We start from the raw sequence: 24,763 nt of genomic DNA on the forward strand, positions 1-24,763 counted from the left end.
CTTTTTTTTTCTCTCTTTTTTTTTTCTTCCCCCTCTTTCTTATGTACATGGTGGTTTACTGTACCTGATGTTTGAATACTGGTTGAAACTCAGTTTTTTTTCTTCGTTCTCTCTTCTTTCGGGTAGCAAAGTGGTAATTTAGTAGGGGGGAATGTAACAGAGACTGTGGGGTTTCATTCCACTTGCTTGTTGTGTGGTTTTCATTAATTCCATGGCTCAAGAGCGCCCTCTCTCTCTGTGGACTATATAAACCTGGTAGGCAGAGGTACCGCCTTATCAGTGTATGAGAGAGACGCTCAAGGTGAGTTGCAGAGCGCAACACCGTTGGGCATTTCTTTTGTTTTATTCACAATTGGTATGATATGAAGCTGTAACTGAGCTGAAATATGTATTAGCGGTGCTCATATCATTTACAGGTGTGTACATCTTTGTAACAATATTAACTACCTGTTTATCCCCCACACCAACTTGTGTGTAGTGTGCTGTCGGATGAGACACCGAGCTGTGATGTCCTGATTATTTTTCCATTTTGTTCAGGTACAAATATGCTTTTGTTTTATTTTTATATACACTCATTACTTATATTATCAGTGTATGAGAGAGACGCTCAAGGGTGCTGTCGGAATGAGACACCGAGCTGTGATGTCTGATTATTTTCCATTTTGTTCAGAATAAACCACGATCTGAAGTGAGCCTCCCGATCTTCAATAAAATCACACAACGCAGATGTCGAGGGTTTACTGAACCGGCCCAGTTGCATGAATCGCGACTGAGCACGGTTACATTCAGCAAAAACCTAGCTTTAGCAAAACAGTCTGCACATTCATTAAGCAGATAGAACAAATGTTACTTTTCCTCATGGAGCAGTTGTAATGAGTACTTCAACAGTTCAGTTTATATTACTGTTTTACAGTGAGTGATTATTTAGACGAATAATGGTGCATGAACTCTTACACATGCTATATATGTATATATGGAAACAGAACAGAATCAAAACAAGATGAAAGGCAGTTCATCAACGTACGGCATTAACAATCAGCAAAGTAAAGACAAAGACATTAATATTTGATAATATATTACAATATAGAGAAACCTCTATCAAAGAAACAGAATAGAAAAAGAACAATGGACACAGCACACGTATTTGACGCGTGGACATACCCATATGTGGGCGGGACCTCCAGGCACGCGGCAGAATGAGGCGCTGACGCTCAGAATGTTTTTCAGCATCCTGGAGGAGAGGGGTGCTGAGGGAGCAGGCGGGAGGAGACGCCACCGAGAGCTTCGAGGACGTCGGCCACTCCACCGACGCCAGAGAGATGGCGAGCGGCATGGCGATCGGCCAGCTGCACCCGGTCAGTCTGCTTCCCAATTCACTGTTTTCCCATTCTCAAAGAGGCGTGGCTTGTTATGTGGAGCCAATCAGCATGTTTAATCCTCAGTTTGTGACATAATTGGAGCTCCTCCCCCTCATGTAGCTAGTACCTGTTAGATTTTTGGTCCGTAATTTAGTCTTTTCTGGCAAAAATAATTTTATCTTTTTTTTTTCAACATGCTGAAATAGAGATTTCGATGTTTTGATCCAGTTTCACAAGACACTTCTTTCACAGTAATAATGAGAACATTTAAAGACTTTATGACTGTTTTGAATTTAACAAGGTGTTTTAATCCGAGTTTTGGGCAAGTATCCCACAGTGTTTGACCCCGGATTTGGGCCAATATCCCACAGTGTTTGAACCCGGATTTGGGCCAATATCCCACAGTGTTTGAACCCGGATCTGGGCCAATATCCCACAGTGTTGAACCCGGATCTGGGCCAATATCCCACAGTGTTTGAACCCGGATCTGGGCCAGTATCCCACAGTGTTTTGCACCCGGATCTGGGCCAATATCCCACAGTGTTTGGGCCAATTCCCACAGTGTTTGAACCCGGATTTGGGCCAATATCCCACAGTGTTTGAACCCGGGTTTGGTGCCAGTAATCCTGTGCTGTTTAAGTGTGAGTTTGGACCTGTATTCATGCTCGCTGTGATTTGCTCTGGGTTGCTCAGTTTTGGTCCAGTGCCCTTCTGTGGTGTTGTCAGTGTTCAGTGTTTGATGCTGTTTTGGTGCTCTGGTTTTATCCGGTAAGTAATCATAAGTAATCACAGCTTTCTTGAGGACTTGGTCCGGTGATATTTTGGCTTTGCTTTAATTTAAACACTTTACGGAAATCATTGTAGAAAGAAGCGTCGCTGATACACAGTACTTCCTCATGACCTACGTACGTGGATTTTCACAAAGTGTTGATTCAGTTGATTGGGCTGACATAAGCCACTGCTCCTCATTATGATCCTTTGTTATTTTTACTGATCATCACCTATCAGCTGCAAATTAAATGGCAGGAAAAAGTTCAACAGGAATGTTTTTTTTTTTTTTTAAGTCTCCACCAATCAGCATGCAGGCACAGCTGATGATGTCAGATGAATAATTAAGTGGTTTAAACGCACGTCCTTTGACTCTGTGTCTGATTTTGTGTGTGTCCAGGATGACAGAGACAAGCTCGCCAAACCGGCGGTAAGTGAAGCGGGTTGATGATGTCACAGCTGGTGTACATCTTGTCGGTGTGTCCTTAACTCTGTGTGATTTGTGTCTTTCAGGAATCGAACGTCACTCCTGTGAAAGACGACAACAGGTACACAGAAACCTGCAGGTCCCAACGTTCCCGGTTTATCGTTGAAGTGGTTAATTAGTCATTTCAATCAGTCATCCAGGGTTTATCTTTGTTAAACATTTAACTCTGTGCTAGTTAAAGTGATTTAGTTCAAATGTTGTCGTCCCTCCATGTGAACCTGGAGAGTCCAGTTTGTGCCGACATCAGGAACGCAGATCCAGATAACCGTGAAAGCACAAGTCGGGTGACGGTCTGAGAAAGTTCCCTGTGCCGTGAAGTCCGGCTCCACAGGACACTCGGGACCAGGGACTGAAGTTCTCCCTCGCAACCACGGATTTCAGTTGGGTTCCAAAAGGAAGCGTTCACTCTGACAACAATAGAGTCTGGACGCAAGACATAATTTTCACCGCATCTCCAGGAGACACACGCGCCTCGTTGAAAACGTTCAAAATTGGGTTTGAGAAGAACGTCTCAGTGTTTTGTTTTTTTTGTGCTCACAGTGAGTCTCCACGTCAGTTCCTCTGTGTGCATTCTGGGAGGACAAGAAGGAGGAGGGGAAGAGGGAGTGGTGTGTCAGTCTGCAGTGTGTTTGAGTTTAAACTGTAACGACATTTTACAAACATATTTAGACTTTTCTTTCAAAGTCTGATCTGAGCGTACTGTGAGTGCGTCTGTGAGTGTGTCTGAGCGTCTGTGTGTCTGATCATGCCTGTGAGTGTGTCTGAATGTGTCTGTGAGTATGTCTGAATGTGTCTGTGAGTGCGTCATTGGAGTGTGTCGATGTGTCTGTGAGTATGTCCTGAATGTGTCTGTGAGTGCGTCATTGAGTGTGTGATGGTTGTCTGTGAGTATGTCTGAATGTGTCTGTGAGTGCGTCTGTGAGTGTGTGAGTGGTGTCTTGAGTATGTCTGAATGTGTCTTGTGGAGTGCGTCATTGAGTGTGTGAGTGTGTCTGTGAGTATTCTGAATGTGTCTGTGAAGTGCGTCATTGAGTGTGTGAGTGGTCTGTGAGTATGTCTGAATGTGTCTGTGAGTGCGTCATTGAGTGTGTGAGTGTGTCTGTGAGTATGTCTGAATGTGTCTGTGAGTGCGTCATTGAGTGTGTGAGTGTGTCTGTGAGTATGTCTGAATGTGTCTGTGAGTGCGTCATTGAGTGTGTGAGTGTGTCTGTGAGTATGTCTGAATGTGTCTGTGAGTGCGTCATTGTGTGAGTGTGTCTGTGAGTATGTCTGAATGTGTCTGTGAGTGCGTCATTGAGTGTGTGAGTGTGTCTGTGAGTATGTCTGAATGTGTCTGTGAGTGCGTCATTGTGTGAGTGTGTCTGTGAGTATGTCTGAATGTGTCTGTGAGTGCGTCACTGAGTGTGTGTGTCTGTGAATGTGTCTGTGAGTGCGTCAATGAGTGTGTGTGTCTGTGAGTATGTCTGAGCATCTGTGAGTGCGTCAATGAGTGTGTGTGTCTGTGAATGTGTCTGTGAGTGCGTCATTGAGTGTCTGTGAATGTCTGTGAGTGCGTCATTGAGTGTGTAGTGTCGTGAATGTGTGAGTGTCTGTGAATGTGTCTGTGAGTATGTCTGAATGTGTCTGTGAGTGCGTCATTGAGTGTGTGAGTGTCTGTGAATGCGTCATTGAGTGTGTGAGTGTGTCTGTGAGTGCATCATTGAGTGTGTCTGTGAGTATGTCTGTGAGTGCGTCATTGAGTGTGTGAGTGTCTGTGAGTGTCTGAGCTTTTTGAGTGTGTCTGTGAATGTGTCTGAGTGTTTGTGAGTGTGTCTGTGAATGTGTCTGAGCATCTGTGAGTGCGTCAATGAGTGTGTCTGAGCATCTGTGAGTGTGTGTGAGTATGTCTGAATGTGTCTGTGAGTGTATCAATGAGTGTGTGTGAGTGTGTCTGTGAATGTGTCTGAGCATCTGTGAGTGTGTGAATGTGTCTGAGCATCTGTGAGTGTGTGTGAATGTGTCTGAGCATCTGTGAGTGTGTGTGAATGTGTCTGAGCGTCTGTGAGTGTGTCTGAGCATCTGTGTGTGTCTGAGCATCTGTGAGTGTGTCTGTGAGTGCGTCTGTGAGTGTGTGAGTGTGTCTGAGCGTCTGTGAGTGCGTCTGTGAGTGTGTCTGTGAATGTGTCTGAGCGTCTGTGAGTGCGTCTGAGCGTCTGTGAGTGTGTGTGAATGTGTCTGAGCGTCTGTGAGTGCGTCTGAGCGTCTGTGTGTGTCTGAGCGTCTGTGAGTGTGTGTGAGCGTCTGTGAGTGTGTGTGAATGTGTCTGAGCATCTGTGAGTGCATCTGAGCGTCTGTGAGTGTGTCTGACTGAGTGTGTCTGATTGTCTCTGAATGTGTCTGAGCGTCTGTGAGTGTGCCTGATTGTCTCTGAATGTGTCTGAGTTTCTGTGACTGTGTCTGATTGTCTCTGAATGTGTCTGAGCGTCTGAGTGTGTGTGAGTGTATCTGACTGTCTGTGAGTGCGTCAATGAGTGTGTCTGAATGTGTCTGTGTGTGAGGGTGGCTGAGCGTCTGTGTGTGTGAGTGCGTCTGAGCGTCTGTGAGTGTGTCTGAGCATCTGATAGTGTATGTGAATGTGTGAGCGTCTGTGAGTGCGTCTGAGCGTCTGTGAGTGTGTCTGAGTGTTTGTCAATGTGTCTGAGCGTCTGTGAGTGTGTGAAGTGCGTCATTGAGTGTGTGTGAGCGTCTGTGAATGTGTCTGAGCATCTGTGAGTGTGTGTGAGTGCGTCAATGAGTGTGTGTGAGTGTCTGTGAATGTGTCTGAGCGTCTGTGAGTGCGTCTGAGCGTCTGTGAGTGCGTCTGAGCGTCTGTGAGTGTGTCTGTGAGTGCGTCTGAGCGTCTGTGAGTGTGTCTGAGTGTTTGTGAATGTGTCTGAGCGTCTGTGAGTGTGTCTGTGAGTGCGTCTGAGCGTCTGTGAGTGTGTCTGAGTGTTTGTGAATGTGTCTGAGTGTTTGTGAATGTGTCTGAGCGTCTGTGAGTGTGTCTGTGAGTGCGTCAATGAATGTGTCTGAGCGTCTGTGACTGTGTCTGAGCGTCTGTGACTGTGTCTGATTGTCTCTGAATGTGTCTGAGCGTCTGTGACTGTGTCTGAATGTGTCTGAGAGTGTGTCTGACTGTGTCTGATTGTCTCTGAATGTGTCTGAGCGTCTGTGACTGTGTCTGAATGTGTCTGAGAGTGTCTGAGCATCTGAGTGTGTGAGAGTGTGTCTGATTGTCTCTGAATGTGTCTGAGCATCTGAGTGTGTGAGAGTGTGTCTGATTGTCTCTGAATGTGTCTGAGCATCTGAGTGTGTGTGAGTGTATCTGACTGTCTGTGAGTGCGTCAATGAGTGTGTCTGAATGTGTCTGTGAGTGCGTCAATGAGTGTGTCTGAATGTGTCTGTGAGTGCGTCAATGAGTGTGTCTGAATGTGTCTGTGAGTGCGTCTATGAGTGTGTGTGAGCGTCTGTGAGTGTGTCTGAGTGCGTGTGAGTGTGTGTGAGTGCGTCAATGACGGGTGTGAGTGTCTGTGATGTGTGTGAGTGCGTCAATGAGTGTGTTGAGTGTCTGTGAATGTGTGTGAGTGCGTCATGAGTTGTGTGAGTGTCTGTGATGTGTGAATGTGTCTGAGCGTCTGTGAGTGTGTCTGATTGTCTCTGAATGTGTCTGAGCATCTGTGAGTGTGTCTGAGCGTCCGTGACTGTCTGAGCGTCCGTGACTGTCTGAGCGTCTGTGACTGTCTGAGCGTCTGAGAGTGTGTCTGACTGTGTCTGATTGTCTCTGAATGTGTCTGAGTGTCTGAGTGTGTGTGAGTGTATCTGACTGTGAGTGCATCAATGAGTGTGTGTGTGTATGTCTGTGTGTGAGGGTGTCTGAGCGTCTGTGTGTGTGAGTGCGTCTGAGCGTCTGTGAGTGTCTGAGCGTCTGATAGTGTATGTGAATGTGTCTGAGCATCTGTGAGTGCGTCAATGAGTGTGTCTGAGCGTCTGTGAGTGTTTCTGAGTGACTGTGAGTGTGTCTGAGCGACTGTGAGTGTCTGTGAATGTGTCTGACCATCTGTGAGTGCATCTGAGCATCTGTGAGTGTGTCTGAGTGACTGTGAGTGTCTGTGAATGTGTCTGACCATCTGTGAGTGCATCTGAGCATCTGTGAGAGCGTCTGTGAGTGTGTGAGAGCGTCTGTGAGTGTGTGAGAGCGTCTGTGAGTGTGTGAGAGCGTCTGTGAGTGTGTCTGAGCGTCTGTGAGTGTGTCTGAGTATGTCTGAATGTGTCTGAGCGTCTGTGAGTGTGTCTGAGTATGTCTGAATGTGTCTGAGCGTCTGTGAGTGTGTCTGTGCGTCTGTGAGTGTGTCTGAGTATGTCTGAATGTGTCTGTGCGTCTGTGAGTGTGTCTGAGTATGTCTGAATGTGTCTGAGCATCTGTGAGTGTGTCTGTGCGTCTGTGAGTGTGTCTGAGTATGTCTGAATGTGTCTGAGCATCTGTGAGTGTGTCTGTGCGTCTGTGAGTGTGTCTGAGTATGTCTGAATGTGTCTGTGAGTGTGTCTGAGTGTGTCTGTGCGTCTGTGAGTGTGTCTGAGTATGTCTGAATGTGTCTGAGTGTGTCTGTGCGTCTGTGAGTGTGTCTGAGTATGTCTGAATGTGTCTGTGAGTGTGTGTGTGTGTGTGTCTGTGAATGTGTCTGTGTGTGTGTGTGTGTCTGTGAATGTGTCTGTGTGTGTGTGTGTGTCTGTGAATGTGTCTGTGTGTCTGTGTGTGTGTCTGTGAATGTGTCTGTGCGTCTGTGAGTGTCTGTGAATGTGTCTGTGTGTCTGTGTGTGTGTCTGTGAATGTGTCTGTGCGTCTGTGAGTGTGTCTGAGTATGTCTGAATGTGTCTGTGAGTGTGTCTGTGTGTGTGTCTGTGCGTCTGTGAGTGTGTCTGAGTATGTCTGAATGTGTCTGTGAGTGTGTCTGTGTGTGTGTCTGAGCATCTGTGAGTGTGTCTGAGCATGTCTGAATGTGTCTGAGCGTCTGTGAGTGCGTCTGTGCATGTCTGAATGTGTCTGAGCGTCTGTGAGTGCGTCTGTGACTGTGTCTGAGCGTCTGTGACTGTGTCTGAGCGTCTGTGACTGTGTCTGAGCGTCTATGAGTGCGTCTGAGCGTCTGTGAGTGCGTCTGAGCGTCTGTGACTGTGTCTGAGCGTCTGTGAGTGCGTCTGTGAGTGTGTCTGAGCGTCTGTGAGTGCGTCTGAGCATCTGTGTCTGTGAATGTGTCTGACCATCTGTGAGTGCGTCTGAGCATCTGTGAGTGTGTCTGAGTGACTGTGAGTGTGTCTGTGAATGTGTCTGACCATCTGTGAGTGTGTCTGACCATCTGTGAGTGCATCTGAGCGTCTGTGAGTGCGTCTGAGTGACTGTGAGTGTGTCTGTGAATGTGTCTGACCATCTGTGAGTGCATCTGACCATCTGTGAGTGCATCTGAGCGTCTGTGAGTGCGTCTGAGTGACTGTGAGTGTGTCTGTGAATGTGTCTGACCATCTGTGAGTGCATCTGACCATCTGTGAGTGCATCTGAGCGTCTGTGAGTGCGTCTGAGTGACTGTGAGTGTGTCTGTGAATGTGTCTGACCATCTGTGAGTGCATCTGACCATCTGTGAGTGCATCTGAGCGTCTGTGAGTGCGTCTGAGTGACTGTGAGTGTGTCTGTGAATGTGTCTGAGCGTCTGTGAGTGTGTGTGTGTGCGTCTGTGAGTGTGTGTGTGTGTGCCTGTGAGTGCGTTGAGTGTGTGTGTGTGTCTGTGAGTGTGTCTGAGCATCTGTGTGTCTGAGCATCTGAGTGTCTTTGAGTGTGTCTGTGAATGTGTCTGAGTGACTGTGAGTGTATCTGTGAGTGTGTCTGAGCGACTGTGAGTGTGTCTGAGCATCTGTGACTGTCTGAGCGTCTGTGACTGTGTCTGAGTGTCTGTGAGTGCGTCTGTGTGCGTCTGAGCGTCTGTGAGTGCGTCTGAGCATCTGTGACTGTGTCTGTGAATGTGTCTGAGTGACTGTGAGTGTATCTGTGAGTGTGTCTGAGCGTCTGTGACTGTGTCTGAGTGTCTGTAAGTGCGTCTGTGAGTGCGTCTGAGCGTCTGTGACTGTGTCTGAGCGTCTTTGAGGGTATCTGTGTGTCTGAGCGTCTGTGAGTGTTTCTGAGTGACTGAGTGTCTGAGCGACTGTCTGTGAGTGCATCTGAGCATCTGTGAGTGTGTCTGAGTGACTGTGAGTGTCTGTGAATGTGTCTGACCATCTGTGAGTGCATCTGAGCATCTGTGAGTGTGTCTGAGTGACTGTGAGTGTGTCTGTGAATGTGTCTGACCATCTGTGAGTGCATCTGAGCGTCTGTGAATGTGTCTGAGGGACTGTGAGTGTGTCTGTGAATGTGTCTGACCATCTGTGAGTGCATCTGAGCGTCTGTGAATGTGTCTGAGGGACTGTGAGTGTGTCTGTGAATGTGTCTGACCATCTGTGAGTGCATCTGAGCGTCTGTGAGTGTGTCTGTGACATGTGTCCTGACCATGCTGTGAGTGCATCTGAGCGTCTGTGGTGGTCTGAGTGACTGTGAGTTGGTCTGTGAATGGTGTCTGACCATCTGTGAGGTGCATCTGAGCGTCTGTGAGTGTGTCTGAGTGACTGTGAAGGTTGTCTGTGAATGTGTCGGACCATCGTGAGTGCATCTGAGCGTCTGTGAGTGTGTCTGATGCCGACTGTGAGTGTGTCTGTGAGCGACTGTGAGTGTGTCTGTGGTGTGTCTGTAGCGGATCTGTGAGTGTGTCTGTGACTGCTGTCGGAGCTTCTGTGACTGTCGTCTGAGCGTCTGTGACTGTGTCTGCGCGTCTGGTGGAGTGTGTCCAGTGAGCGACGTGAGTGTTCTGGGTGAATGTGTCTGAGCTTCTGTGAGGTGTGTCTGAGCGTCTGTGAATGTGTCTGAGCGTCTGTGAGTGTGTCTGAGCGTCTGTGACTGTGTCTGAGCGTCTGTGAGTGTGTCTGAGTGACTGAGTGCGTCTGAGCGTCCGTGAGTGTGTCTGTGAGTGCGTCTGAGCGTCTGTGAGTGCGTCTGAGCGTCTGTGAGTGCGTCTGAGCGTCTGTGAGTGCGTCTGAGCGTCTGTGAGTGCGTCTGTGAATGCGTCTGAGCGTCTGTGAGTGCGTCTGAGCGTCTGTGAGTGTGTCTGTGAGTGCGTCTGACCGTCTGAGTGCGCCTGAGCGTCTGTGAATGTGTCTGACTGTGAGTGTGTCTGAGCGTCTGTGAGTGTGTCTGTGAATGTGTCTGATGTTAAAGTTAATTCCATTAACTTTAACTAGTAATGACTTCATGACTTTCTTTGCTAACAAAATTTTAACTATTAGAGAAAAAATTACTCATAACCATCCCAAAGACGTATCATTATCTTTGGCTGCTTTCAGTGATGCCGGTATTTGGTTAGACTCTTTCTCTCCGATTGTTCTGTCTGAGTTATTTTCATTAGTTACTTCATCCAAACCATCAACATGTTTATTAGACCCCATTCCTACCAGGCTGCTCAAGGAAGCCCTACCATTATTTAATGCTTCGATCTTAAATATGATCAATCTATCTTTGTTAGTTGGCTATGTACCACAGGCTTTTAAGGTGGCAGTAATTAAACCATTACTTAAAAAGCCATCACTTGACCCAGCTATCTTAGCTAATTATAGGCCAATCTCCAACCTTCCTTTTCTCTCAAAAATTCTTGAAAGGGTAGTTGTAAAACAGCTAACTGATCATCTGCAGAGGAATGGTCTATTTGAAGAGTTTCAGTCAGGTTTTAGAATTCATCATAGTACAGAAACAGCATTAGTGAAGGTTACAAATGATCTTCTTATGGCCTCGGACAGTGGACTCATCTCTGTGCTTGTTCTGTTAGACCTCAGTGCTGCTTTTGATACTGTTGACCATAAAATTTTATTACAGAGATTAGAGCATGCCATAGGTATTAAAGGCACTGTGCTGCGGTGGTTTGAATCATATTTGTCTAATAGATTACAATTTGTTCATGTAAATGGGGAATCTTCTTCACAGACTAAAGTTAATTATGGCGTTCCACAAGGTTCTGTGCTAGGACCAATTTTATTCACTTTATACATGCTTCCCTTAGGCAGTATTATTAGACGGTATTGCTTAAATTTTCATTGTTACGCAGATGATACCCAGCTTTATCTATCCATGAAGCCAGAGGACACACACCAATTAGCTAAACTGCAGGATTGTCTTACAGACATAAAGACATGGATGACCTCTAATTTCCTGCTTTTAAACTCAGATAAAACTGAAGTTATTGTACTTGGCCCCACAAATCTTAGAAACATGGTGTCTAACCAGATCCTTACTGTGGATGGCATTACCCTGACCTCTAGTAATACTGTGAGAAATCTTGGAGTCATTTTTGATCAGGATATGTCATTCAAAGCGCATATTAAACAAATATGTAGGACTGCTTTTTTGCATTTACGCAATATCTCTAAAATCAGAAAGGTCTTGTCTCAGAGTGATGCTGAAAAACTACTTCATGCATTTATTTCCTCTAGGCTGGACTATTGTAATTCATTATTATCAGGTTGTCCTAAAAGTTCCCTAAAAAGCCTTCAGTTAATTCAAAATGCTGCAGCTAGAGTACTGACGGGGACTAGAAGGAGAGAGCATATCTCACCCATATTGGCCTCTCTTCATTGGCTTCCTGTTAATTCTAGAATAGAATTTAAAATTCTTCTTCTTACTTATAAGGTTTTGAATAATCAGGTCCCATCTTATCTTAGGGACCTCGTAGTACCATATCACCCCAATAGAGCGCTTCGCTCTCAGACTGCAGGCTTACTTGTAGTTCCTAGGGTTTGTAAGAGTAGAATGGAGGCAGAGCCTTCAGCTTTCAGGCTCCTCTCCTGTGGAACCAGCTCCCAATTCAGATCAGGGAGACAGACACCCTCTCTACTTTTAAGATTAGGCTTAAAACTTTCCTTTTTGCTAAAGCTTATAGTTAGGGCTGGATCAGGTGACCCTGAACCATCCCTTAGTTATGCTGCTATAGACGTAGACTGCTGGGGGGTTCCCATGATGCACTGTTTCTTTCTCTTTTTGCTCTGTATGCACCACTCTGCATTTAATCATTAGTGATCGATCTCTGCTCCCCTCCACAGCATGTCTTTTTCCTAGTTCTCTCCCTCAGCCCCAACCAGTCCCAGCAGAAGACTGCCCCTCCCTGAGCCTGGTTCTGCTGGAGGTTTCTTCCTGTTAAAAGGGAGTTTTTCCTTCCCACTGTAGCCAAGTGCTTGCTCACAGGGGGTCGTTTTGACCGTTGGGGTTTTACATAATTATTGTATGGCCTTGCCTTACAATATAAAGCGCCTTGGGGCAACTGTTTGTTGTGATTTGGCGCTATATAAAAAAATTGATTGATTGATCTGTGAGTGTGTCTGAGCATCTGTGAGTGTATCTGTGAATGTGTCTGAGCGTCTGTGAGTGTGTCTGAGCGTCTGTGAGTGTATCTGTGAATGTGTCTGAGCGTCTGTGAGTGTGTCTGAGCGTCTGTGAGTGTATCTGTGAATGTGTCTGAGCGTCTGTGAGTGTGTCTGAGAGTCTGTCCTCACAACTTAACCTTTATTTTTAAAGCATGTTTAAAATGACAGCAGTCGACCAAGGTGTTGCACATAATTAAAAAATGAGCACCAAGTCACCCCCAGTCGTAAATAAATGAATTAAAAATAACAGGCAATAAAACAGATAAAAGACCAAGTAAAATAAAGAGTAAAAAGTAGTAGGAAATAATTTAATTTAATTTATTTTCATTTATACGAGGTCTATTAGAAAAGTATCCGACCTTATTTTTTTCAAAAACCATATGGATTTGAATCATGTGTGATTGCGTCAGACAAGCTTGAACCCTCATGCGCATGCGTGAGTTTTTCCACGCCTGTCAGTTGCGTCATTTGCCTGTGAGCAGGCTTTGAGTGAGGAGTGGCCCAGCCCCCTCGGCAGATTTTCATTGTCAGGAAATGGCGGAATGGTTTGGGCTTTTTTTCCATCAGAATTTTTTCAGAAACTGTTAGAGACTGGCAGCTGGAAACCATTAGAAAAATTTATCTGGCTTTCGGTGAAAATTTTACGGGCTTCACAGAGAATAAGGACTGTTACTACAGCTTTAAGGACGGCTTTAAGGACACTCGGCGCGCCGCGCTCCGTGCGGCCATCGAGAGCCACAAACCACCGGATCATTTCTAAACGGATGGCTGTCTGGATCCGGGACCATCGTGTGCCATTTCTCTGGTTATCACAAGAGCTGGACATCAACCATTTTCCGGCAGATTTCACTTTTAACAAGAGATTTTTTTCATGGAAAGCCGAGCGGAGGCTTCGTGTGTCACGATGGATTCGCTACTGGAGCGAGACAAAACCACCTCCGTTTTGGTCTCACAGGACGGCTTTAAGATGGCGTTCAGACAGCTGTCGGTGGTTTTTCCATCAAGTGATTATCCGAGAAATTGTGGATGTGCCTGGACATGCCAGAACATGTCCCGTGAGGCTTCATCACGGCGTTGCTGTGCGCCATGCGGCACCGCCGCGACGCGCGAAGCCTCCGCTCCTCTTTCCATGACAAAAACTCCTGTGACAGTGGAATGTGCCGTTCATTTCCAAACTGGACGCTGTGTTTTATCCGGGACGTCATCTGACTAGCACAGGAATTGTGAAAAGACGTGGACATCAGCACTCGTTCCAGTAGCGAATCCATCGTGACGCGCGAAGCCTCCGCTTGGCTTTCCATGACAAAATCTCTTGTTAAAAGTCAATCAATCAATCAATCAATTTTTTTATATAGCGCCAAATCACAACAAACAGTTGCCCCAAGGCGCTTTATATTGTAAGGCAAGGCCATACAATAATTATGTAAAACCCCAACGGTCAAACGACCCCCTGTGAGCAAGCACTTGGCTACAGTGGGAAGGAAAAACTCCCTTTTAACAGGAAGAAACCTCCAGCAGAACCAGGCTCAGGGAGGGGCAGTCTTCTGCTGGGACTGGTTGGGGCTGAGGGAGAGAACCAGGAAAAAGACATGCTGTGGAGGGGAGCAGAGATCGATCACTAATGATTAAATGCAGAGTGGTGCATACAGAGCAAAAAGAGAAAGAAACAGTGCATCATGGGAACCCCCCAGCAGTCTACGTCTATAGCAGCATAACTAAGGGATGGTTCAGGGTCACCTGATCCAGCCCTAACTATAAGCTTTAGCAAAAAGGAAAGTTTTAAGCCTAATCTTAAAAGTAGAGAGGGTGTCTGTCTCCCTGATCTGAATTGGGAGCTGGTTCCACAGGAGAGGAGCCTGAAAGCTGAAGGCTCTGCCTCCCATTCTACTCTTACAAACCCTAGGAACTACAAGTAAGCCTGCAGTCTGAGAGCGAAGCGCTCTATTGGGGTGATATGGTACTACGAGGTCCCTAAGATAAGATGGGACCTGATTATTCAAAACCTTATAAGTAAGAAGAAGAATTTTAAATTCTATTCTAGAATTAACAGGAAGCCAATGAAGAGAGGCCAATATGGGTGAGATATGCTCTCTCCTTCTAGTCCCCGTCAGTACTCTAGCTGCAGCATTTTGAATTAACAGAAGGCTTTTTAGGGAACTTTTAGGACAACCTGATAATAATGAATTACAATAGTCCAGCCTAGAGGAAATAAATGCATGAAATCTGCCGGAAAATGGTTGATGTCCAGCTCTTGTGATAACCAGAGAAAGTGCACACGACGGTCCGGCTCCACAGAGCCATCCGTTTAGAAATAATACGGTGGTTTGTGGCTCTCAATGGCGGCACAGAGCGCGGCGCGCCGAGCGTCCTTAAAGCCGTCCTTAAAGCTGTAGTAACAGTCCTTATTGTCTGTGAAGCCTGTAAAATTTTCACCGAAAGCCAGATAAATTTTTTGAATGGTTTCCAGCTGCCAGTCTCTAACAGTTTCTGAAAAAATTCTGATGGGGAAAAAAAGCCCAAATCATTCCTCCATTTCCTGACAATGAAAATCCGCCGAGGGGGTGGACCACTCCTCACTCAAAGCCTGCTCACAGGCGAATGACGCAATCGACAGGCGTGGAAAAACTCACGCATGCGCACGAGGATTCAAGCTTGTCTGATGTAATCACACGTGATTCAAATCCATATGGTTTTTGAAAAAAATAATAAGGTCGGATACTTTTCTAATAGACCTTGTATAGCATCAAAACACAACAAAACTGCCTCAAGGTGCATCGCGTAAGTAAGGTCTAACCTTACTAACCCCCAGAGCAAGAACACAGGAGACAGTGGGAAGAAAAAAACTCCCTCTGAGGATTTGAGGAAGAAACCTCAAGCAGACCAGACTCAAAGGGGTGATCTTCTGCTTGGGCCATGATACAGACACACTAGCCAAATATACAGGAGATTTTGGCAGTCCATGCTGGTGTCCAGGACGGGAGACCTGCAGAAGAAGACACCACTCCCACCTCTGGATGGAGCCGCACCTCAAACAGAGAGAAAAAACAGACATATAATTTGTCAGCATTAAGCAACAGGAAAAACAGAAGAAATACTAAGATGAAACATGTAATCGCTCATTTAGGAAACACCAGAGAAAATAGATTTTTAGAGAGGCTTTAAAAGTCTCTCAGGACAGGGATGATCTAATATTAAAGGGGAGACTATTCCAGAGCCTGGGGGCGGCCGCTGCAAAGGCCCTGTCACCTCTCGTCTTTAATCTGGTTTTAGGCACCACCAAAAACAGCTGGTCAGAAGTCCTTAAGGCTCTGGTTGGGCTGTAAGGAAGAAGAAGCTCTGAAAGATACACTGGGGCCATTGAGGGCTTTAAAAACAATTAAAAGAAGTTTAAAATCAACCTGGTAACAGACCGGAAGCCAGTGAAGAGCAGCCAAGACCAGCGTAATGTGGTCAGACTATTTCTTTCCCAAAAGAGACGAGCAGATGCGTTCTGAATAAGTTGAAGGCGGTTTAGAGAGGTCTGATCCAAGCCAACGTACAGAGTTACAATAATCTAGTCTACTTGTGACGAAGGCCTGGATGACCTTCTCAAGGTCAATCCTAGAGAAATATGGCTTTGACTTGAGTAGGAGATGGAGCTGGAAGAAACTTAGGATGTCAAGAATCACCCCAAGGTTCCTCACACAGGAGTGAATGTTGGAACCCAGGGGAACCAGGACATAAGCAGAGCAGGCTGTGGAAGTTCTCCCCCCAAACAGGATAACCTCTGTCTTGAACTCATTAAGATTGAATAGGTTAACATAGATAAAAGGAAAAGAATAGGGCCTAGAATGTAGCCTTGAGGGACTCCACAGGTCAGTGGGGCCACATCTGAAGAAAATTGGCCCAGCTGCAGAGAAAAGCTCTGCTCTGAGGTAAAAACTGAACCAGGTGAGAACAGAGCCTGTAATGCCCACATGCTGCCCGAGATGATGCAGCAGAATCACATGGTCCACTGTGTCAAAGGCAGTTGACTAGTCTAAAAGCATCAGGATGGCAGGACTACCTGAGTCAGCAGCTAAAATCAAATCATTAAAAACTCAGTAGAGCGGTTTAGGTGCTATGTCTGGGTTTGAAGCCAGACTCAAACTTTTCATAAATGTCATGTTGTGCTAAAAACAACTGCAGCTGGATGTTGACTGCTCTCTCCAACACCTTGGATAAAAAGGGGAGTTGGGATATAGGCCTAAAATTAGCAAGGATGGAAGGACCGCCATCTTTCTTTTTAATTAAAGGTTTCACCACAGCATGTTTAAAAGCTAAAGGCACACAGTCAGCGGTAAGACTGGTGTTAACCATCAACAAAACAGTGGCTCCTACTGAATCAACAACTTCTGTGAGGAGACGAGGACGAATGATGTCTAAAGAACAATTTGTAGATCGCAACACAGAGAAAAATCAGTGTCTGTGAAGAACCGAACGCCTGAATGAGCCGGTCTGAGGACAGACACTTTGGTGATTAAAAAACTGTTACAAAGTGGAGGCGTTGGAACAAAAGGAGGGAGACATCACTGGGATTAATAAGAGAGTTCAGACATTGAACAGGACTGTGAGCAGCCTGTCCTCACAAAGGAGTCTGTCCTCACAGCTTCGTAGTGGAGCAGAGAAGGATTTCAGATCAGATCTCGACTTCCATCTTTTCTGTCATACTGCAGTTGAACTTTTAATGTTGAATTTTTTCAGAACGTCCTCTTTAAAACTTCATCATCAAGCTGTTTAACTGGTGATGCAAAACTTGCACTGCGCAGTTTGTCCAAATGCAGCCACAGAAGCTGAGAATGTCTTCAGGGTTGTTTGAGTGTCTTGGTGGTTATCCTCACGCGTCTCCTTCTTCTTGCATTGTCACTTTGGGAACTGCCTCCTGCAGACACGGTTCCCTAAACAGGTCCTGTACTGTGTCTGATGTACGTTAAGTCCATGATGTGTCCAGTGCGACAGGCTGGAGGTTTGTCTGATGCTGAGTCCAGCACTAATAAATGTCTTCTGTTTCCGCTCTAGCTGGTGGGTGAACTGGATCATTCCCATCCTGTCGGCGGCCATCATCACACTCTTGTACCGTATCTTCATCGCAGACAAAGAGTGATGTCATCAAAGCAGGACACGCCTCTCTGCTGTCCCCCACGTGCACTATGTCCACATTCCCCAATTTCTAATCGACAGCTGCACCAGCCAATGACTGTGTCTGAACCCTGAGGCTCCTCCCAGCACTAAACAGCCGTCCTGGATCAGATGGACCGACTGTCAGACTGAAGAACACCTGAGGACATCATCTGATGGAGACGCTGTCCTCAGGAGGGTCCAGTGACTCCATGCTGCGTACGACATTCCACAGAACTACAGTACCCACAAAGCATTTCACTGTGTAACCAGTCACATGGCAACAACTGTTTCAATATAAAATTTCAGGTTCCGTTTTTGTTGGTGTCCAACGTACAGGCAGTTCTGTTAGCTAGCTGTGTCACTGAATTGTTTGCTAATAATCTGAATTTAAAATGATCTGTGTTGTTACATGCTCATTAGCCCAGGCTAGCCACTGTCGCTGCTGGACTAGGCTAGCTTGCTGCTGTCTGTTGGTTGTTACCCGTTTCCCGCCTCATAAACTTTATCCACCTGTTTGGAGTCCATCCCAATCCAATATAACGAATCAACATGTTTGTCTTACACGACACATCTAGCTAACAGAAGACCCCCCTACAGGTTGGATGCTAACAGGTCATCCTGTGATTGGCTGGCAGCGTGCTGTAGTGTGTCAGAGGTCGTGGTGGTTAATCTCACGTGGATCGCTGCAGAGAACATTTCACGCTGAAATTATTTCAAATTTTGTTTGAAGATTTACAGCCAAACTGCTCATGTGACCGTAAAGATTCTGCTTATGTTTCTCTGGGTACAAAAATTTTTTGGAATTCCTCAGTAATGATGCAACACGTTAGAATGATTTAGTCGTAATAATTATAATAATAATAATGTTTAGTTTGTGTCTTTGCACCTGATTCTAAATGAGGTTAAACGCAGATCCGCTGCACTTTTTTTTTTTTTTTTAATTTTTGTGTTCTGTTTGTGACACAGTGAATGAAGTGTAATTCTGAAGGATGCACACAAACATTTGTTGCATATTAAACCTCAATCAGCTCTTTGCGGCTCAAACCAATACGTGACCTTTTGCGTCTGTGCAGCTAAGTGCCTTTTTGTAAAACCAGTTTAAAGTTCTTGTTTGACAAATTGATGTTTTGGGCCAAAATGTCTTGTGAAATGAAAACAAGAATTTAAATGGCATTATTTACTGTAATTTTACTGCTTTTTGTAGTAAAATGATTGTCATACCTTGACTTTGATCTCTTTATTTTTCAGAATGTTCACTATATTTCTTGTCTCTTTTTAAAGTCATAACATCTCTTCTTCATGTGATTCATTCAGTTTGAAGTTGTTTTTGTGTAAATCAAAATGAAAATGAAATCCACTGCTGTAGTTGCAAACAAGAACCACCAGGTGGCAGTGCAGACATGGGAACTTTTGCAGTAAGACCCAATGGAATCACGTGGTCGTGCGAGGTGACGCAGTCCGCTGACACCCAGAAGTTCTGAGCTTCACATCAACATCTCTTTGTGTCTATAGATGGAGTAGAAACGCCGGATCAGGAGCAGAATGTTTAATGTCTCGAGGACGTGCGTTTGTCACAGCTGTCCCATAATTAACGTGACAAGAAGAAGCATCTTATTGCACAGGTGATATTTCAGTGCAGAAGTGAGTCCAGTATTGGTCCAGAAGCCCGTTGGTGTTTATCTCCGGATTCCGTAGCATCAAGCTGTTGAAAGTCTATGACTCGTCCTGGACGGGACGCCAGTCCATCACAGGTTAAACCCAGTCCCCATTTACAGCTGGGTGGACTGAGACGATGCAGAATGCTGCCTGTCTTCTCCAAAGACAAAGACAGGTTCAGGTTTGAACCCAGGTCTACATTTTGGAAGGTCTAATTCAGTGTCTTGGGTTGTAAAGTTTGAGAGCCACAGGCAGGATCTGGTGGTGGTCCGGGGTGCACCTGAGTTGCTGAGTGTACTTGGACTAACCCAGTGTGTCATGTCGTGGCTGAGACGGGTTGTTGAAGATGGCATAAGTCTTCAGCATCATCCTCCTTGAGTGAGTCCAGAGGCCTGAAGGACCAGTTGGTTGAGCCTGTTAGCATCTGCTGCTCTCAGCCTGCAGCACCGGACACCACAGACTCCGAGAACATCCTCTGCATTGACCTGCAGATGTTTAAGGATCTCAGCAAGTACAGGTGATTTGAACTTCCTCCATGTTTTTAGAACAGTTTACTGTTGATGTGTAGTATTTGGAATCCTCCAGTATCCACATTTGTTCTCCGGAAGGCAGCGGGATACCAGCGCCTTTCTCCTCCTTTCAATCAGTTGAAGGTGGTTGTCCTCACACCACAGGACAAAGTTCTCCACCGCAGTCCTGCGCACAGTCTCCTCACCCTGACAGACACATCCCACAGCCTCAGAGTCATCAGAGAACCTCTGGAGATGGCAGGACTCTGTCTGGTAGTTGAAATCAGAGGTGTGAAGGCACTTCAGGTGTACATACTGAGGTCTTCCACTGAGACAGTCAACAATCCAGGACACAAGGGGTCATCCACATACACTAATGTCAACCTTCTGCCCGAGAAGAGATGGCCTTGTGGTGTTGAATGGGCCGGAGAAATCTATGGACGTGACCTTCACTGTGCTCGCCGTATTATTCAGGTGAACATACACCCTGTTGAGGAGGTATATCATGGTGTCCTCCACACCTCATCAAGGCAGTTAGGCAAACTGGAGGGGTCAGGTTCAGAGCAGACCTGACAGTAACTGGGAGTTGTCTAGAACTAGTCTCTCAATGGTCTTCATGATGTGGAACATCAGAGCTACCAGTCTGTATCTGCAGTGTCTTTGACACAGGAATGAGACAGGATGTCTTCCACAACACAGGGATGTAAGAGTGTTCCATGATGCATAACACAAAATGGCTGACGCACATCCAAAATGTCCTTGTAACTATCTGATCTTAACCTAACTGCCTTTGAAAATGGCTGACGCACAAAATGTCCTTGTATTTGGTAAAACTATTAGATCCTTTTACAGCTGTTGAATTGATAAAACCATCTGATCTTTTTATATATGTTTAATTGATCCAAAGTATTCATGTCAGTTTGGAAAAAGAATCAGCATGATGGAACACTGTTTTTATTGTGTGACACTACACTACATACATAAACACACACTATAAGATTTTTTTACATAACAACCATGAATGCACCGCAACTCAGCCACATGGGGTGTGCAGCCAGTACATTCTGAGTGTCGGTCCCAAGTCCAGCTAAATGAGGAGGGTTGCGTCAGGAAGGGCATCCGGTGTAAAACAAACCAACCCAACTATGCAGACTCAGAATCGAATTCCCATACCGGATCGGTCGCGGCCCGGGTTAACAACGTCTGCCACCGGTGCTATTGCCCAACAGGGTGCCGGTGGAAATTGGGCTACTGCTGGGCGAAGACGATGAAAAAGAGGAGGAAAACGTTGCCACGAACAGCGGGAGAAGAAGAAAACTAGAAGGGTGGAAATGAGAGTGGGGACTTTGAATCATTTTAAAGGAAGAGTAAGTGTGTTGGAGGTTAAGCGAGTGTCTGACAGGGTGATGAGTGTGAAGTTGGAAATTCAAGGGGTGATGCATGGATGTGCTGAGAGAGGACATGCAGGTGGTTGGTGTGACAGAGGAAGATACAGAGGACAGGGTGAGATGGAAACGATTGATCTGCTGTGGTGACCCCTGATGGGAACAGCCGAAAGACAAAGAAGAAGAACCATGAATGCACTGCGAACAGACACACCCCACTTTCACCACCCTGCAGCCAGCTCACATAGACACTGACTCTGTAACGGTGTAACAACTCTTTACAATACAACATCTAAACTTTGAAGTCCGTTTCCTGTCCAATTCTTTTTGGAGGTCTCACCGTGATAAAAGAACCTATCAGGGATGCTCTGTAGACTGTATTGAAAACTTGAGGGACCCCCCAATGAGTGTCAGATTCCTGGAGTATTTCAAGTTTCACACCATCAGGACCAGCAGCCTTTCCAGCCTGGACCTTCCTCAGTTGTCTCCACACTTGGTCAGTTGTGAAGCATGTTGGTGTGGTAACTGATGGGTGTGTGTGTGTGGGGAGTAGATGGTGTGTGTGTGTGTGTGTCTGTGGGAGTACACAGTGCAGACGTCCTCTGGGGGACGAGGGGGAGCAAAGTGGGGCCGTGTAACATGACTCAGGCAGGTTTTTTTTTTTATTTGATTTGGCAATAAAATACAAGTACATAAAATACATACATACAAGATATAAAATTGCAGAGGATAACACAAAAAAGGTCTTCCGTCCCTTGTTCCCGCCCCTCCCCCATTGGTCACAGCAGCAGGTGCCTTACTTCCGGTGATTGTCTACCTTCCTGGCCACGCCTCCTTGATGTTTTTTCCTGAAGGTTTCCCTCCAACTTCCTCCTCTGTTGCCTTTTTTTCCATCTCAATCTTTATTTTTGGGCCTCTCTGGATCATCTTTAATTGATCAGAGTTGCCAGATCTGAATCCCCCCTCCCCCTTTTTGGCAGTTAGAACATCTTTGATCTCCCTCGTAATGAACAGCGACCACAACCTGTTTCATGGCACTTTAAAAATATATCAGAATCATTTTTCTGTAGTTCTCATGTGATTTTATTCAAGCGATGGGGCCAGAAGACGGATTGAAAGTGAGTAAATACTGCCCTCTACTGGCAATGTGGCGATTTTAAGCCCTTTGAGTTTGTAAAAAAAAAGAAAAAAGCAGGTACATGAAAGGAGACGTATTGCTCCTCATCTCAAAACCAGAAACCAACAAACTAACAAAGTGAACCGTCCTTCAGCACAGGGACGAGTCCAGAAAATATCTGCCCTTTTGCACCTACATATGAGGGCTGTCAATAAAGTATAGGTCCTTTTTATTTTTTTCAAAAACTATATGGATTTCATTCATATGTTTTTACGTCAGACATGCTTGAACCCCTGTGCGCATGCGTGAGTTTTTCCACGCCTGTCGGTGACGTCATTCGCCTGTGAGCACTCCTTGTGGGAGGAGTCGTCCAGCCTCTCGTCGGAATTCCTTTGTCTGAGAAGTTGCTGAGTGACTGGCGCTTTGTTTGATCTAAATTTTTTCTAAATCTGTGAGACACATCGAAGTGGACACGGTTCGAAAAATTAAGCTGGTTTTCGGTGAAAATTTTAACGGCTGATGAGAGATTTTGAGGTATGTCTCTTCCCCTCCTCCCCTCATGGTAGCTTCCAGGATACCATCAACATCGTCATCAAATTTCTGCCACTCGTACCCCTTACTAGCCATCCATCCGTTTGGGGTGCTCATTCTCCCCCCCTCTCGGGCTCCCCTGGGGGTATGTCTCTTTAGGACTTTTCGTAGCTAAATTGGGTTCTTCCTCTCAGGAGATGCAGGTCGGGTTGCTAGCCCTTCCTGCCATTTGCCGTCTTTCCGCGCTGTCTGCTGTCTCTCCAAGCTGTCGCCACTCTGTTCATGGTCGTCAACCAGTCTATTCCTGGCTGTCACTGGCCTTGCCAGAATTACATAATGGTTACATACACTTCATAATGCAAAATCTTGGACACATCATCAGTGATAGTACCTGGGGTCATGGGGGGTTTCAGGTCTTTCAACTTCAGACCCCCTTGCCCAGGCGACCCGACCGGGAGTGATCAAATCCCGGCCTGTGTCCAAGAAGCTGTCGCCCACTGCTTGTCCCTGCTGATCCACAACCACCATGAAGCTCTCTCTGCAGCCTCAAATGCTGCAGTGATGGCCTTTCTCTTGCGTGCTCCGGTGATACCCAGGAGGCTATAGGCCTTGCAGAGTGACTTTCCTGCAAAGCCCCTTACTCCAACTTCGACGGGAAGGCACCTCACATGCCACCCCCGTCTGCGACACTCCTCCACCAGCTCAGCATACTTCTCCCTCTTCCTCTCACTGGCTTCCTCCATTCTCTCCTCCCAGGGCACTGTAAGCTCCAGCATAATAACCTGCTTAGATGACTCTGAAAACAGAACAATGTCTGGTCTAAGACTGGTTTCCAAGATGTTTTCAGGAAAGCGAAGCTGTTTCCCCAGGTCCACCCTCAACTGCCAGTCCTTCCCTGCACCCAGGAGACCTGTCTGGGCCTTCGGTCGGGTGGGTGGTTGTTCTCCAGCTCGCACAAACGAGATTTCCCGCCTTAATGGTTTCAAGCTCTTGCACTGGACTATGGCACTATTGATGGACTCAGCAACTACTTTCAGCACTTGGTCATGGCGCCAACGATAGCGACCATCCCCCAGCGCTCTGGGGCAGCTGCTGAGGATGTGTTCCAGAGTTCCTCTCCCCTGGCACAAGGGGCATGCTGAGGTATCAGCCTTGCCCCAAGTGAAAAGGTTCGACGGGCTGGGTAGGACATCATAAACTGACTGGATTAAGAATTTAATGCGGTAGGGTTCTGCCTTCCACAACCCCGGCCACGAGATCTTCCTCTCTATGGCTCCCTCCCATCTGGTCCATGCGCCCTGTTGTCTCAATCCCACCATTTGGCTTGCACGCTGCTCCTCAACCCCAGCTCTCACTTTGCGTTGAACCAGGTCCTGCCTTACCTTGCCCTCAGTTTTGTTATAGTGGATTGTTGGGATAGTACCCAGGCCCGCCCGGCCGATTGCCACAGAACCCACAAGCTTCTTGTGACGCAGCCGTGCTTCTGCCTGGTCCACAGCTTCCTGTGCCTTCCACTTTCTGCCAGTCCTCACCTCAATACCTGCTTGGGATACTTTCATGTCCTTGGAATCCCTATATTGGAGCACCTCTCTTGCTCTGATAACCCTAAACTCCTCAGTAAGGCTTTTGATAGGGAGCGTCAGCTTGGTCTTATTGCCATAAAGGGCAACTCAATCAATCAATCAATCAATTTTTTTATATAGCGCCAAATCACAACAAACAGTTGCCCCAAGGCGCTTTATATTGTAAGGCAAGGCCATACAATAATTATGTAAAACCCCAACGGTCAAAACGACCCCCTGTGAGCAAGCACTTGGCTACAGTGGGAAGGAAAAACTCCCTTTTAACAGGAAGAAACCTCCAGCAGAACCAGGCTCAGGGAGGGGCAGTCTTCTGCTGGGACTGGTTGGGGCTGAGGGAGAGAACCAAGAAAAAGACATGCTGTGGAGGGGAGCAGAGATCGATCACTAATGATTAAATGCAGAGTGGTGCATACAGAGCAAAAAGAGAAAGAAACAGTGCATCATGGGAACCCCCCAGCAGTCTACGTCTATAGCAGCATAACTAAGGGATGGTCCAGCCCTAACTATAAGCTTTAGCAAAAAGGAAAGTTTTAAGCCTAATCTTAAAAGTAGAGAGGGTGTCTGTCTCCCTGATCTGAATTGGGAGCTGGTTCCACAGGAGAGGAGCCTGAAAGCTGAAGGCTCTGCCTCCCATTCTACTCTTACAAACCCTAGGAACTACAAGTAAGCCTGCAGTCTGAGAGCGAAGCGCTCTATTGGGGCGATATGGCACCACGAGGTCCCCAAGAT

General features: G+C 46.3%; 1 protein-coding gene across 1 annotated transcript in view; it reads left to right on the plus strand.

Annotated features, from left to right (window-relative positions):
- Window positions 1-18,477, plus strand: part of LOC117523467 (cytochrome b5) — a 42,133-nt gene extending 23,656 nt beyond the window's left edge. The window contains 5 exon segments of the mRNA XM_034185052.1: window positions 1,228-1,240; window positions 1,243-1,355; window positions 2,527-2,556; window positions 2,640-2,674; window positions 17,152-18,477. Coding sequence (XP_034040943.1) covers window positions 1,228-1,240; window positions 1,243-1,355; window positions 2,527-2,556; window positions 2,640-2,674; window positions 17,152-17,236 — 276 coding nt within the window. The 3' untranslated portion in view covers window positions 17,237-18,477.
- The last annotated feature ends 6,286 nt before the right edge of the window (window positions 18,478-24,763 follow it).

Source organism: Thalassophryne amazonica, chromosome 1 (assembly GCF_902500255.1).
Source record: "Thalassophryne amazonica chromosome 1, fThaAma1.1, whole genome shotgun sequence".
Classification (NCBI taxonomy): Eukaryota; Metazoa; Chordata; class Actinopteri; order Batrachoidiformes; family Batrachoididae; genus Thalassophryne; species Thalassophryne amazonica.